The sequence below is a fragment of the Camelina sativa genome, chromosome 20 (assembly GCF_030686135.1).
Source record: "Camelina sativa cultivar CO46 ecotype springtype chromosome 20, ASM3068613v1".
Lineage (NCBI taxonomy): Eukaryota > Viridiplantae > Streptophyta > Magnoliopsida > Brassicales > Brassicaceae > Camelina > Camelina sativa.
This window is the reverse complement of record NC_141899.1, coordinates 8,145,559-8,161,273: the sequence shown is the minus strand read 5'-3', so window position 1 is coordinate 8,161,273 and position 15,715 is coordinate 8,145,559. Positions and strand designations below refer to the sequence as shown.

General features: G+C 34.5%; 2 protein-coding genes across 2 annotated transcripts; one reads left to right on the top strand and one right to left on the bottom strand.

Moving 5' to 3' along the window:
* Positions 1-3,846: 3,846 nt before the first annotated feature.
* LOC147918596 (uncharacterized) lies at positions 3,847-4,992 on the bottom strand. Its single transcript, XM_087503598.1, has one exon. The coding sequence runs from the start codon at positions 4,990-4,992 to the stop codon at positions 3,847-3,849; it is 1,146 nt and encodes a 381-aa protein (XP_087359724.1).
* Positions 4,993-7,140: 2,148 nt separating this feature from the next.
* On the top strand, positions 7,141-10,894 carry LOC104770080 (protein DETOXIFICATION 25). The gene is made up of 9 exons (XM_010494430.3): positions 7,141-7,468; positions 7,705-7,995; positions 8,600-9,141; positions 9,277-9,363; positions 9,469-9,525; positions 9,648-9,886; positions 9,994-10,112; positions 10,222-10,308; positions 10,394-10,894. The coding sequence occupies exons 2-9, from the start codon at positions 7,729-7,731 to the stop codon at positions 10,481-10,483; spliced, it is 1,488 nt and encodes a 495-aa protein (XP_010492732.2). The 5' UTR covers positions 7,141-7,468; positions 7,705-7,728; the 3' UTR covers positions 10,484-10,894.
* Positions 10,895-15,715: the final 4,821 nt, after the last annotated feature.

Here is a 15,715-nt window from a genome sequence, read left to right as displayed (position 1 = left end):
CAGCCTGTAGGTATTATAGGTCCCGCTCATGTCATTTTTGAGCTTAGTATCATCTCGTCTAGTCGAATGTATCTTTAAACATCGCGTAGTCATGTTTCTTCTCAGGACCTAATTTATTAAACTTTGATATTGATATAGTAGTAAACACCAACCTGGTCAGGGGATTCGGGACCTAAGTTATTCCACGTAGTTTAAACATGTTTATAAGTGGTTTATAATTAGCAGAACAGAGTTATAAATTTGAATGTAAGAAAATAATATAGGTCAGTAGTTAGCTCACTATATCATTATAGACAGTAGAATGAATCTGCCCATGCGACGATTCCATCTATAGACATAAATATTTTAATATTATTCAATTGCATAATATAAAAAAATTCGCTAAAACAAAAATCTACATAATAAAAAAATGCATAAGAAAAATAATTTTAAAATATGTTGATTGAATACATTAATTTATGGAATGGTGAAATACAAATATAAATTTTTAGTAGAATAATATTATATTATGTTACAAAACATAATTATATCTAATGAAGAAAAAAATGTCATTAACAAATTTTAATATTTTAAAGTTATATTTTATATTGTAAAAGTAAATATGTATTAAAATTTTTTTAAAAGATTGTAAAAGTTTTAAATATTATTTGAAGATAAGACTATTTTCATTATAGAAAATAATTTCTTATTTTTATAATTGCTAATATTTTATATGGATAAAATAACAAAAAAGTTATTATGCAAATAAGAAACTATATATATTCAGTACTTAACAAAAATAATCTTTGAAAAAACTAAACAAGAAGATAAAATTTAAATAATATGCGGCATAAACCTCCGATATGAAAAGATTAATCTGTTTTTAGGGAATCATCTTGTAATAAATAAAATATAAGTAAAATAATTAATTACCAGAAAAAAACGTTTAAGAAAATTTTGGTTTCAAAGAAGATCTCTCATTTACTCAAAAGTTCAAGCTCGATGCATGAATGAATACCTTGATATGATGCTCATTTACTCCAAATTAAGTCCGACCTTTTTTTGGATGTGAGGATGCATGGGTTAGATGAATCTTTTGAGCACGTGGACTCGTGGACAACATTAACAACAACATCTCCACACTTCAACGTCGATTGGTTTTCTCTTCTTCCTTCTTTGTTTATTTGTTATTACTATAGATACTATACATTCGAGATTAGGTTTTCTACAAGCCAAGATATCGTTTTTTTTTCTTCTTTATTTTGTATATTTTTTTTTTGAATAAATGTTAAATTATATTCAAAAGAAATAAACGCTATACATGACTAACTCATAGCTTTTCTTAAAAAGTACATACATAACATGCTTAATAGGACCTAGTTGGAAACCAATCTTGAAGAAAGTTGCCGCCACCGATCGTACTGAGCCGATTACGGATATTCTTATCAATCAGTTTGGTAAGTTTTTCCGCTGTGGAAGGTGTGTCTCCATATCGCCGGTCATTTCTTTCCCTCCACAAAGAGTGAATCGTGTTCTGAAGTGTATAACCCAACAAAAACCGTGTAGTCTTCTCCAAAGCATTTCCAGTTACTAAATTCAGTACCTCCAACCATCTTGTTGTATATCTGTGTAGAAGAATGCCTTTAACAAGCTTTTCCCAGACCCGTTGGGAGAAGGGGCATTCAAAAAACAAATGCTCCCTCGTTTCCAAAGGACAACTGCAGAAAACACATTTTGGGTCAATGTTTTGGCTCCATGCCTGCATTCTCTCCCCAGTGGAAAGCCGGTTTTTCACCACTAACCATGTAACAAAAGCAAATCTTGGCGTCGCATAAGGGAACCAGATGGCCTTGTGACAGTCCAAGATTGGTTTTGCTTCATGTATATGTAACCATGTGTCCTTCGTCGAGAATGTACTCCGGTATGCATCATTCTTGCCTTTCCAAAGTGTTCTGTCAGCCTCCTCTGTTTGAGAGGATTGACACCTCCGTATTTCCTCCTCAATCAGATTTAGCATCGGCTGTCTATGGGCCCTTCTCCTAGGCATAATTAAAACATCAGCGACAGAGCTATAAAGCGGGATGCCTAGAGCTATAGGGCCCCTTTCTCCTAGCTTATCATAAATGCGACCCAATGTGCACCAATCATCAAACCAAAATGAGGTGGAAAAACCATTTCTCACTTCAACCCGAGAGAACTCTTTTGCTATAGATCGATATTTAAGGAGCTTCCGCCAAATCCAGGAACCCATGTATGAGCTTTCTTTCTTAGACCACAAAGAGCCTGACCGGATTAGATATCGCTGAACCCATTGCATCCATAATGAGTCTTTAGCAGATAAGAGTCGCCAAATCAACTTTAACATGCTCACTTTGTTTGCTTCTGCCACTGAACGGAGACCTAGACCACCTTCCCGCTTGGGTAGACAAACCTCTGACCAAGCTACTTTTGCCTTAGTAGTCTGCAGGCTCGGACCGGACCACAGAAAAGCAGAACACAGCTTGTCAATAGCGGTGATACATGCTTTAGGGAGACGGAAAGCAGAAATCCAAAAGTTGATAGTGCTAACAATGATCGAACTGATGAGTTGCAGTCTCCTTGCAAAGGAGAGTGACCTTGCAGTCCAAGTGTTAATTTGCGATCTTATCTTTTCCAAGAGGGGAAGATAGTCATCTGCGGACATTCTCTTAGTGAGGAGAGGAAGACCGAGATAACGAACCGGTAAGAGATCAGAAGCAAAGGGGAACTGTTGCAAAATCTCTGCACATTTATCCGGAGGGATACCAGCCATATAGATAGTAGACTTCTCGATGCTTATACGCAAACCAGAGTGTATTGCAAAGTCCTCAAAAACCGCTAGAGCACCTTCAATGGACTGCTGTTGTCCATCGACAAAGACCATCAGGTCATCAGCGAAACATAAGTGCGTGAGCTGCAGAGTTTTACAATTTGGGTGATAACCAAATTTTTTCCCCTGAGCAGCTTTATCCAACTGGCGAGATAGGACGTTCATGCAAATGACGAACATATACAGACTTAAAGAACAACCTTGTCGAAGTCCTCGCTTGCTAGTGAAATAGCCGGCCAGTTCCCCGTTGACCTAGACTGAAAAAGAAGCAGTCGTGACGCAGACTTTGATCCAATTCACAAATTGTTCCAGAATACCCATAGCTCTTAAAGTGTTAATCAAAAAGCCCCATTGCACAGAATCGAAAGCTTTTGATATGTCTATTTTCATAGCACACCGTGGAGAGATAGTATCCTTGTGGTAATCTTTCACCAGTTCAGTAGCCAATAGTAAATTCTCCATAAGCAGCCTGTCCTTAACAAAAGCAGATTGGTTATTGGAAATAAATTTTGGAATGATCACTTTCAGTCGATTAGCAAGGATTTTGGAGATTATTTTGTATAGAATGTTGCAACATGAGATAGGCCTGTAGTCTTTCATAACCTGAGCTCTCTTCTTCTTAGGAATTAGTGCTAAGATGGTCGAGTTGACTCCTTTAGGCAGAAATCCTGTTTTGAAGAAGGATTGAATAGCTATCACACAATCCTCACCCACCACCGACCACGATTCTTTGAAGAATTCCACGTTAAAACCATCAGGACCAGGGGATTTATTTGCTGGCATCGCAAATAAAACCTTCTTAATCTCCTCCTTTGTGACCTCCCTGATAAGCATAGACTTGTCATTTGCATCACATTGTAACTCTAAAATGTCTGTTAACTCATCCGTAGACCATTTGACATAGTCATCTGGTGAAAAGGAGAGGAAATCCCTGAAATAGCTTTCAGCTACAGCCTTAATCCGATCATGAGTGTTAGCAATGCTCCCGTCGTCACCATGAATCTCCTTAATACGATTTCTCATCTCTCGAAGCTTAACTGAAGCATAGAAAGCTCCTTATTGTTCTGATCACCAACTTTAAGCCAGTGGAGTTTGACTTTTTGTTGGAGATAACGTTCCTCAATATCCGATAAAGACCTCCATTTAGCAAATGCTTCTGCCTCCTCACGCACCGCCTGTGCAGAAGGGTTAGCCATCGTTGCCTGTTGCAGTTGACAGAGAACAGAGAAAGCCTTCTTAGTTCGCTGCGTGATAGTTCCCACTATTTCCTTCCCCATATTTCGTAGAAGTGGTTTCAAACCCTTTAAAGACTTTGAGAGGCGATGCAGTGCAGAAGTAGAATGGAAGAGTGGAGGAGACTCTCGCCATTTATCTGCAAGCGCTTTATGATACTCTGGATGTGTCACTACCGCATTGACAAACTTAAAAGGTCGAATAATCCGTGGTTCCTCCCTCGTGATATGAATCCGACATCGCAGATGATCTGAACAACCTCCAGACTCAAAAACCGAGTAGGACTGACCATATTGCTGCATCCACTGTTGATTTATGAGGACTCTGTCTAACTTCTTACAGATGACCCCATCATCCCTCTTGTTACACCAGGTATATCTCTGCCCCTGATAGCTCATATCCGTTAGTTCACAGTGGCTAACCAACTCCTTAAAATCTCTCATACCCGACGGGACCATTGGTGCTGCCGCATAACAAGAATGATCATTATTTTCCAAGACTTCATTGAAATCTCCCCCAATGAGCCATGCTTTATTCTGAAACAGAGGAGAATCCTTATGGGAGCGAAGATCTTCCCAGAGAATTCTCCGTTCTGTCACAAGGTTAGAAGCATAGACGAACGTTACAAAAAACTCCTGCAGTCCCTCAATGCAGACTGAAACCGTAATAAGTTGAGATGTTTTATAGATAGGTGTCACACACACGTTATCTCGCCAAACCAACCATAATCTGCCTAACCGATGCTCTTCATAATTAGTTAAAAGCGACCAGTTAGCAAACACTGACTGAAACACTCGATCAACCCTCCTCTCCTTGATCTTTGTTTCTAATAGACAACCAAAATCAAACCTACCACTATTTAGCCATTCACGAACAACCCGATGCTTTTCTTTTTTATTAAAGCCTCTAATATTCCAGAAAAACCCTGACATCAGAAATTTTTGGAAGTATTACGAGTCTTGACAGTGGTAGGTGGGTGTATCCGAGAATTCTGACCACCAGTGTTGTTTAGAAACTTATGTCCATCCTTAGAGGCACGGGGAAGGGATTGCCTGAGCATCAAGTCTACACCTACGCCTTTTGACACAACTGCAGCTGCTTCAGAAGTGGACTCCTCCTGAGTCTCATCAGAACCCGACTCCTCCTTCTCACCCTGTTCCGACTCATCATGTAAATCATCTCCTACCTCACCCTTACCACTCAGACATGAAAAGGAATTAGAGACAATAGAAGCTGCAACATTGGTAGCTGCCACCTGCTTTTGTGGACTACGAAGCCCCCTAGTTGGAGTACACCAGTCTGAACTTGTTGTATCACCTTGTAACTCCACAGGCGGACTATCGACATTTACACCTGTCTCATCAACCACAGACGCCGTAACAGTAGGAGCTAAACCCGTGACAGGGACCACATGTTCCTCACGACCTTCAGATACAACCGGCGGAACAGAGGCCACCTCAACAGAGACTTGTGCTTCTTCCACCACCTCCGTTTGTCGTTTCTTAGTTAAACAGTCTGAGTTATTATGACCCCACTTGGAACAGTCACAACATCTTGGAGGTAGCCAGGGATAGACAAATTCAACCATAGTGTCCCCACCTTTCGCGGACTTAAACGACAAGTGCTTTGGTAGGCTTTTCGTCAGATCGACCTCCACAAACACCTTTGCTTCAGTAAACAATTTACAGGCCTCTGTTTCAGAGTGAAGTTTCTTTGGAATGCCAAGAGGGCTAGGGATAGCACTCAACACCTTCCAAGAGAAATACTTTGGTGGGAGATTCTTGACAATAACCCAAAGTGGCACAGATTTGATTTCCTCCTGCTCTGCATCAATAATGGGGGTCCATTTAGTGAGAACGACAGGAACTCCACAAAGGTTCCACATTCCTCTGTTCAGAACCCTAAGCCGTGTACGCTCATCCTTAATGCGAAATCGAACTGTAGTCTTGTTCACGACATGAACATCTATTTTCATCGTTTTATCTCCCAAAGTCCAGATCTTATTAACAAGAGCATGAATGCCTCCCACAAAGGGAGCCTTAGCTAAAAATTTCCCAACCAGAAAATCTTCCCATAAAGGGTGAGCCTCTTCAAAAACACTATCAGGGATCCGGATAGTCGGAACCCCATCGACCTCCTCAATAGGCAAGTCCAACTTTTCCATCTCCTCCGAATCCTTAACCAATGACACCCATGATTTTTTGGGACCCATACGATTCCCACCCGAATTAACGTTAGTCCCCTGTGTCTGGTCACCTACCGTAGTAACAACAGGCACACCCAGAACCGAAACAACACCAACACTAGCCTCTATACTTTGCGAAGCACCACCACTAGAAACCCCACACGTATCATCACAACTCCCCCTAATCTTCCCCTCTTCAACCTCCACTCCCGACTTCCCAGAACCGTCAACCACCGGCGTAATAGCCGCCGATGGCATCAGAACGTGAGAAAGAAGCAAAAACCCTAAATCGCCTTTTTTTTTTCACCCTCAGAGCTAAATGCACCCCTTTATGTTGTATATATATACGTCATTTTTGCATGATTTATATTTCCTATTACATAATGTATAATTTCTCCAAAAACGATCAATCATAACATATTAACATGATATCAATTGTATGTTTATAAGTAATGTTTAATACTAACAGTTAATATATTTTAAGTAATTGTGTCCTTCCTCCACGCGATTAAATTTTCACTTAAAACTAGACTCCAAACAATAAAGTAACACTAGAATTTCATTACTTGCCAAATAATAAACTACATTAAAACTTCAGAGTTTTATGGAGCTGGATTACAACAAAAGGGATCAAACTGTTCACTCCAAAGAAAACATAAGATAATGCATCTAATTTTTTAATATAATTTTTTTAAAAAACACATCTTAACTACTACAACAGATGGGTGATCTATCCAAATCCGAAAAGGATTAGAGCCATTTACAAAGACTAGTTAATTCAAAAAACAATTGCCCATTGTTAATTTCCTTAAACAAACAAAACGACACATTTCCTTTCTAAAACGTTTCCACATAAGTGTATAATATACACTTTTATGTTACGTTGTTTGTATATACACTCAACTCCCATTTGCTCTCTCAGTATATGTACAAAACTCCTTTTAGATTAGGGACCCCTTTAGTTTAATTTAAAAAGTCTTCATATAACAAAAACAAATTATCTTATATTATATATAGACAAGCGTTTATAGTTTTGTCTACCATACTTCCAAAAGAGAGAGAGAGAGAGATAAAAAAAAAATATTACACCAGCTTATTTTTTTTCTTTTGTTCTTGCTTCTCTTCTTTTTATTTTTTTTTTCTTTTATTCTTTTGAATTTTCTGGGGAACATCTTTTTGTTCTCGGTTTCTCCGACTCTTTCCACTTGAACTAAGGTTAAGAGGTAAGTACTCCATACTTCAACAAAACTTCTTTAACTACATATATACATGAATATATATTGATATGATTCATTCCAAGAAAAGTTTTATATATCTTTTTGGAATTTAGGATGCACTTAGCTTCTCTAATCGTTGACGCGTGTGTGGATATAGTCGCGTTTACACTTTTTTCATAAACTTGGATATAACTTAGCTAGAGTGACACTTGACTTAAAAATTGTAACTTTTTTTTGCTTAGAGAAAAACAAAGTGATAGAGAAAAATGAGTAGGGGTGGTGGAGAAATGGAAGAGAGACTACTAAACGAGTCAGAGACAGAACAGAGGAGGGAGATCCTCTACCTGAGAAAGAAGATCTGGACTGAAGTAGGGAAGATGTGGAGAATAGCTTTACCATCAACTTTGTTCAGAGTGACGTCGTTTGGGTGCATTGTGGTGGCTCAAGCCTTCATTGGTCACTCCAGTGATACGGGTATCGCTGCTTATGCTCTCCTTCAAACCACTTTCATGCGCTTCGTCTACGGTATTATGGTAATTAATCTCCCTATACGATCCATCATATTATATATATATAAATATTAAACTGCTACGGCCTACGATTGTCGTCAACTTTTTTTATTACTCCAGCCGTTTCAAAATATAGGATGTTTTAAGCAAAACTCGCAGATTAAAAAGTCTTTATCTTTAACAAATTTAACCAATCAGAAATAATACTGCATAATATAAAATACTAAACTAATCTAAAAGTTGTATTAAAATTTAAAAACATCTTATATTATGAAACAACAAACATCTCCAAAACATCTTATATTTTGAAACGGAGAGAGTATAACTTTACAAAAAGGCATATAATATTTTATTATTTTATGTTTGTCTTTTGTGATTAATTAAGCAATCAAGGGAATTATTAGATTTATACAATTGACTCACATGGGACAATAGATATTTATTGACAACATACGACGAAAAAGCAATGAATGATATGTTAGCACTAAGATTATTTAATTGATGATCACACACGTACATGAACACGTATAACCTAATGGTTTGGCTAATTTCGTAGTTGTGTCTCACTTTAACCGTGACAAATAAAAGGTTATGTAGTAATATTTAGGATCTTATGGTGATATTACAGGCAGGTATGTCAAGTGCTACGGAGACGTTATGTGGACAAGCATACGGAGCACAACAATACCACATGATGGGGATATACTTACAACGTTCTTGGATAGTAGACACCTTTATAGCCACTCTCTTCGTCCCTTTCATTGTCTTCGCGGGTTCCATTCTCCGGGCACTAGGCCAAAACGTTGAAATCACTGAGACGGTAGACGAGATCTACGCTTGGGTCATCCCTTATCTCTACAGCATCGTGTTCACAATGACAATGCAAATGTACCTCCAAGCGCAGATGAAAAATGCCATCATAGGCGTTCTCTCCGTCATAGCCCTGGTCTTGGACATCGCAGTGACGTGGTGGTGTGTTAGCGTGATGGGGATGGGGATCCATGGTGCGCTTCTAGGGCTTAATGTTAGCTCGTGGTCAATGGTAATAGCCGAGTTTGTGTATGTCTTTGGAGGGTGGTGCCCGCATACTTGGACTGGCTTTAGCACTGCTGCTTTTGTTGATCTTATTCCCATGCTCAAGTTATCTGTTACCTCCGGCTTCATGCTCTGGTATTTTAACTTCTTTATCTTAGCGGGATAATCCACAAAGATTAAGGCAGGACCGGTCTATAGGCTTTTAGAAATTTCTAATGACTCTACTAAATTGCATGTGCTTCTCTCTTTTTTTTTTCCTGCTTTGAACAGCTTAGAGTACTGGTATACGAGCATCCTCGTCTTGATGTCTGGATATGCAAAGGATGCAAATATCGCAATTTCTGCTTTCGCCATATGGTACTACTAATTAATATACCATGCAAAAAGATATAATATTTGAATAAGCATTTCGTAATTTTTTATTTGTTTAGCGAAATTTAAATACTCAATTGAAATTTACAGCCAATATATATACACGTGGGAGCTGAACATATGCCTCGGCTTCTTTGGTGCAGCATGGTATGCCGTATGCAACTATGTATATATATGTAACACTTCGTCTACAATATTTTGATTTATACAAATATTTTTTTTGTTTAACACTCCGTGAATTTCGTTATATATATGAACAAAATATGCAGCGTACGAGTGGCAAACGAATTGGGAAAAGGTGATGCGGACGCGGTGAAGTTCTCGATAAAAGTGGTGCTTGTGGTATCAGCGGTGATCGGTGTGATATGTTCCGCTCTTTGCCTAGCGTTCGGTGGTCAAATTTCGTATTTGTTCTCCGATAGCCATGCAGTTTCGGACGCGGTCGCTGATCTCTCCATTGTCCTTAGCATATCTATAATCCTCAACATCATCCAGCCCATTCTCTCTGGTTAGACTTTTTTAATTTACACGGCATATATAAATTATAACATAAACTTTTAGATTTCACTATTTTGTGAACCACATAAGGTTTTTTTAACATTTGAACATAAACAGGGGTTGCAATCGGAGCAGGGATGCAAAGTATGGTAGCAATTGTGAACTTATCAACTTATTATGCAGTTGGTGTTCCTTTAGGTGTCCTCTTTATTTGGGTTTTCCATTTTGGTGTTAAGGTACATAAATAATAGGAACTCGCTAATTAACTAGTATCCATTATTACTCTTTAGAACTAATTATTAATGATAACTTAGTTTAATTATATTATATGCTTTTAAATTACAGGGACTCTGGTCTGGAATGCTGGTTGGAGTTGCTCTCCAGACGTTGATATTGTGTTATGTTATTTACAAAACTGACTGGGAAGTGGAGGTAACCTTCACTCTTAGTTACGTTAAATCAAAAATTTTGAATTATTAGAATTACATTAGGAGTTAAAAATCTTATATAATTACAGGTTAAGAAGACGAGCGAGCGTATGAAAGCGTGGTCTCTAACATTACAAGAACCGGGTGCTATTTCGCCAAGAGATGAAGAAAGGAAGTGATACATATATATAAAATATTTCATCATTTTAAAGAAGTTTTATTTTATTTTTAATTGTCTTCTGAAAAAAAAAAATCTGCGTTATTTTGTGTTTTTTTTTTACATTCGCTTTAAAATAAGTACATTTGCTGAAATTGCATTATTAGGTTAATGCAATTGCATAATCTTTTTTTTTAACAAAAAAAAGGTTAAGAATGTTGAACTTTTTCTTTTGGTCGGAGAAAAAGATCCTTAAAAAAAAAAGTTTTTATTGGGATTGACTTTTTTTTTCTCGTATATGGGAGGTTTGAAATTTTAGTTTTACTTAAAGCTTTTCGGTTGAATGTATATTTTGTTTGTAAAAAAAAAGAACGAATTGTTTGAGTGCTTGTAATCGTGAATTCTTATATATACTTCTTGCAAATGTTAAAAATGTTTGAATTGCAAAATTTATAATAACTGTTCAAAGGGAAAATGTCTTTTTGTTAAACGGGTTAATATCTATATCTGCGAATATATATATCTTTTTTTTTGTCAATCATTAGGCCACAACATGCCGGTCTATTAATACATTCGTAGAGAGCGGAACTCGATCTCGGGTGTGATGGTGCCTTGTGCATTAAGGACTTACCTTTGATTACTGCACTAAAGTCACTTCACACACATATATATATATATATCTTATATAATATAAAAATATTTTTTCTAACTTTTATTCACAATACGACATTTGGCGCTCTCTTTTAGTGACATTTGTCATTTTTTATTTTTATTTTATTCTTTTAAAACAAATTTATATTATTTTTAATTCTAAATAATCATAAGTTCTCTTCTTAATGTTGGTACAATTGACATATATTTTTAAATCCAATTTTATATCTTAAATTTTTTGTCAAAAAAATCAGATTATTTTATAATAAAATCTCATATTATATATATATGACCGAAGATGCAAGTAATAAAATCAGATTATCTCATAATATTCTATAATATTTACTAATAAATAACTGATATTTGATACATCTACTTTACATATTTTTTTACATTTTATTTAATTTTTCTTCATCCTTTAAAGTGAAAAACACACACTATTTTATAATAAAAGAAAATATCATAATAAAAACTATATCTTGGATGAGAAATGAAATAGTTTAAATACATGATTATGATTATAAACCTTAATTTTTACACGTTTTAAAATCATATAATATTTTCTTTAATTAATTGAGTAGGCAATAAAGTTAGTCAGTTCCACACTACCACTAAAATCCTATTAAATTATGATAAATTACACAACAATAACTTTTCCTTTCATATCAATACACATATCAACATAAAATCTATCTTATCAAGAGCATTTCAGAATTGTTGTCATTTTAAATCATATATATATATATATATATATATATATATATATATAAAAGAAGATTTTCATATATGTTGACTTTCTTGATTTTTTATCTATTTATTTCATTAGAAAATTGTAAGTGACATATTTAAAATAGTATTAACTAAATCATTAAGTTTGATTACTTCTTATATGGAAAATATATTAAAATTTTATATTTAATATCATGTGGTGGGTTACAAATTGCTTTTACAATGCATTAAAGAGAGTTATAATTTCAATAACCATGAATTGAAATGTCTTTAGTCTAATGAAAAGATTTCCTTTGCAAATATTTATGTTACAAAAGTTATGACACTAAATTCCATAATTCCCAAATTTGTAACTGTTAATAAAATATTTTGAACCTAAGAGTAACATCTATCTAACATTCAAATAGCATACGTATATATAGTCATAGGTAGACATTTACTTAAATACTTGGACTCAAATTTACTCTCAAATTCTAGACATGTTATAACATATATCATCAACGCTGCAAGAAGAAAAAAGATCGTCATATTTTTTGATTATGATGGTACCCTTCTCCAATCCTCAATGATCCAAACAGAGGTTTGATGTCTAGCAAGAGGTTCTTATATTAACCAAAATATATATACTCTTCCTCTCCATAATGAAGATAGATTTCATGTTTTATGTGTCTCACAGATGAGAAGAAGAGTGAAAAACATGGCCAAGTATTTTCTAACTTTTATAGTTACGTAGACGCATTTTATTTTTGGTAGAATAGTTACATAGATGCATTGACAAGGTATATTTTGTAAAATAATTTTGCTTCCCATTTTCTTAACCAAATTTGTTAACGATCAAATTACAATTTCACATGTTATTTATTATTTTTATTTTTGTAGATTTATAGCTTAGTGAAGCTAGCAGAATTGTATTATATAAAAGCCAACAAATGGAATCAATGGATATTAAAGGCTCAACTAAAGTCTTCTCAAGATACAAAGGTAGATTCTTAAAAAAATGATTAACTAAATTTTAATATGAATTCCTTTATTTACTTTTTAATCAAAATTTATTCTTGGTTTTTATATATGTAGACATTAGTTAAACGTCTTTATTTTAGGTTTACGTGTTTGTTTTAACATCTTATCGAAAAAGGATCCAAGCCAGTTCCGGAGGACAAGCAGACTAAATAGCCTTACACCACAAATTTATATTATGTTTTAAGGCCATCAAATAATATGTATATTATAATAGTCACAATATATTTTCCTCACTAAAATCTACTCCACCCATTCCTTATTGATCCATTTTCTAGAGAAAAACAAATGTTGCACAAAAAAACAATTTTTAGGTTTTCTATATATTTTTAATAAGTAACTAATGACAAATTATAAACTTCAATAAAAAAGAACTGAATATTCTTGGCTGAAATTCGTTAATCACAAAAAAATAATGCAAGTAAAGCCAGTTTTTAATATGTTTGAAAATCCTAAAATATGGATTACTGAGGAATTGAGGGAGTATTGTCTAATATAACCATTTAATACAGTCCCACATAATTTTAAAAATTTCAATGATGGGAAGTGTTTTTAGTCAAGTGGTTACAGAACCACCTCTTCGACCGATCCCACCGGAATTCGATTCTACTAAATCGCGTTATCACACTTAGTAGAGACTGGCTATGAATCAGGTATTGTCGATTATATGTTGACAAAAAAAAAAATCAATGATAAGTGGAAAGAAGGCCGGAATATGATTTGTGGCAAATATGATTTGTGGCAACATTTTCATTTTGTTGGATGAAAGAGATTTTGTTTCATATTACAATATTGGCGAGACTGGATTGTGGTGAATCACTACCCATGAAGATGGAGGCATATCAAAGGTACTTCAAACGTTTGGACCAAGCAAAATGAAAGTTAATTATACAGAGGTAAAGTGAATCGTAAAAAAGCAAGCAATGGAAAAAACGGTATATCAATACTCCATAGTATAAAATTTATGAAAGTTAAATGTTTTATTTATGAAATCATTCACAAAATATAAAAAGCTGAGGAAAGTTAATTCAAGAGTGATGGAGAGATAATGTTTAGTATTTGGAGTTTAAGATTTAGAATTTAGTTACTTTGTACATATATATAAGGATATTATTGAAAATGGATTACAAGAGAAGGTATTTCTTTTAAAATTATTTGTTGTTAAGTATACTTTTAGATGATGAAAGTAAAATTAACATATAAAACAACATTAAATTATCTATCAAAGTAATTATATAGTAAGGTCTTATAATTTTCTTTTTAGACTACTTATCAGCTTTCTCCATAAAAAAAACAAAAGTGTAAATAAATTTAATTAATCGTAATTACTTAACGGAAATACCAAATTAAATTGATTTTGCAGTAACTAAAACAATGGTCATATTATTATAGTAACATATTTTTTAAATATTTTCGACAATACTGTATACTTTAACTTTTTTCTCTATCTCAAAATGACTCTTTTGTGAAGCATCATATAACAAATATATATCAAAATATTGTAGTAATATTATAAAAATTAATTTCAATATATATAGTAACAATTACATCTACATTTCATATACAGTTAAATAGAAATTTCATTCTTTATTACAAATTAATAATGCATACATAACCTACGCATCGCGTGGGCTACTTTCTTGTATATATATATATATATATATATATATTTTTTTTTTAATCGCAGTTCAACTTCATTTTGTCGAGTTAGCTTGCGTTTAGAGATTTGAGTATCAATCATACATTACAAAAAAAATACAGAAAGTTATTCAAATATTGCATCACTTATATATATAGCAAAGAAGAACTAATCATTGACCCAAAACTGGCCACGCTGAAGCTCCTGCCAGCTCAGGCAGTGATATACACTCTTTCACATGAGAGAAACGCTCGCACTTTTACTGGCATTCGCATTCCGCTGGAAGCACTTTTTCCTCAGCTCGATAGAAGGATCCACAATACTTGTTTGGATAGGAATCACATACCGAAGTTGAAAGACCTGCTCATGCTCTGGTTCCATTCCTTCTACCCCTAATCTCCTCTTCTTTTTTCTTAAGTCTCTTACGGTTCCTCTACCGGATTTGCTCATCCCGAAATCGATGTTGTTATTGGCATCTATCTAACTCTATATGTATGAAAATCTAAGATTAATATCACCAGAAATTTTATGAAAAAAAAAAAAGAACTAATCACAAAGACGCTAATTTTGATTAGAGAATAAACAGAACCAAACGCCAAATTAATCAGAAAAATAGAATTATTGCTCATAATATAAATTGAGTCCAAAACTCGAGCTATAATATATAGTCAAGAGAACCATACTTTACGACTAGACAATCATCATCGTTCGTTTAATACAAAATGTCTACCGATCTGTCAATGTTATTTTTTCTATATATATTTTAGATTTGAATGTTTTCAAACCACGCTATATATAATCTATCGTATTGTAATGTAAAAAATATTTTCACTTGTTTATGCTTTTTTATTGTTTGAGCAAAAGTAACTGGTTCGTGAGAGTCTACGGAAAACAAGAAATCTAGGTCGAAAAATCTCTCTTTATTGATTAAGATGTTGATAGCAAGTACAAGAACCAAGCCACAACTAATTAACTATGAACCCTAATCTTGCTAAGTCGGTTGTTGTAGTTTTGCTAAGCCTCTTGTACTTGCTCCTTATTTTCGTGTCTCATTCTCCCTTTGAGAGATCGTTTATTTGTATGGTTTCTTAACTCTAATTCTGTGTAGGAACCGTCTTACTCCCTTCTTTATTCTTTTAATAACTTCCTATTTTATTTATAGTTAGTTTCCAATTGTTTGTCCTCCAAAATAAAGGATTGGACTTTTTGTATATGTCG

Bases quoted from the DNA above. Each gene is read 5' to 3' on its own strand.
- LOC147918596 (XM_087503598.1), bottom strand. From the start codon at position 4,992: ATGTCAGGGTTTTTCTGGAATATTAGAGGCTTTAATAAAAAAGAAAAG.
- LOC104770080 (XM_010494430.3), top strand. From the start codon at position 7,729: ATGAGTAGGGGTGGTGGAGAAATGGAAGAGAGACTACTAAACGAGTCA. The intron at 7,996-8,599 runs GTAATTAATCTC...GTGATATTACAG, and splicing joins GCTTCGTCTACGGTATTATG to GCAGGTATGTCAAGTGCTAC. The intron at 10,309-10,393 runs GTAACCTTCACT...ATATAATTACAG, and splicing joins AAACTGACTGGGAAGTGGAG to GTTAAGAAGACGAGCGAGCG.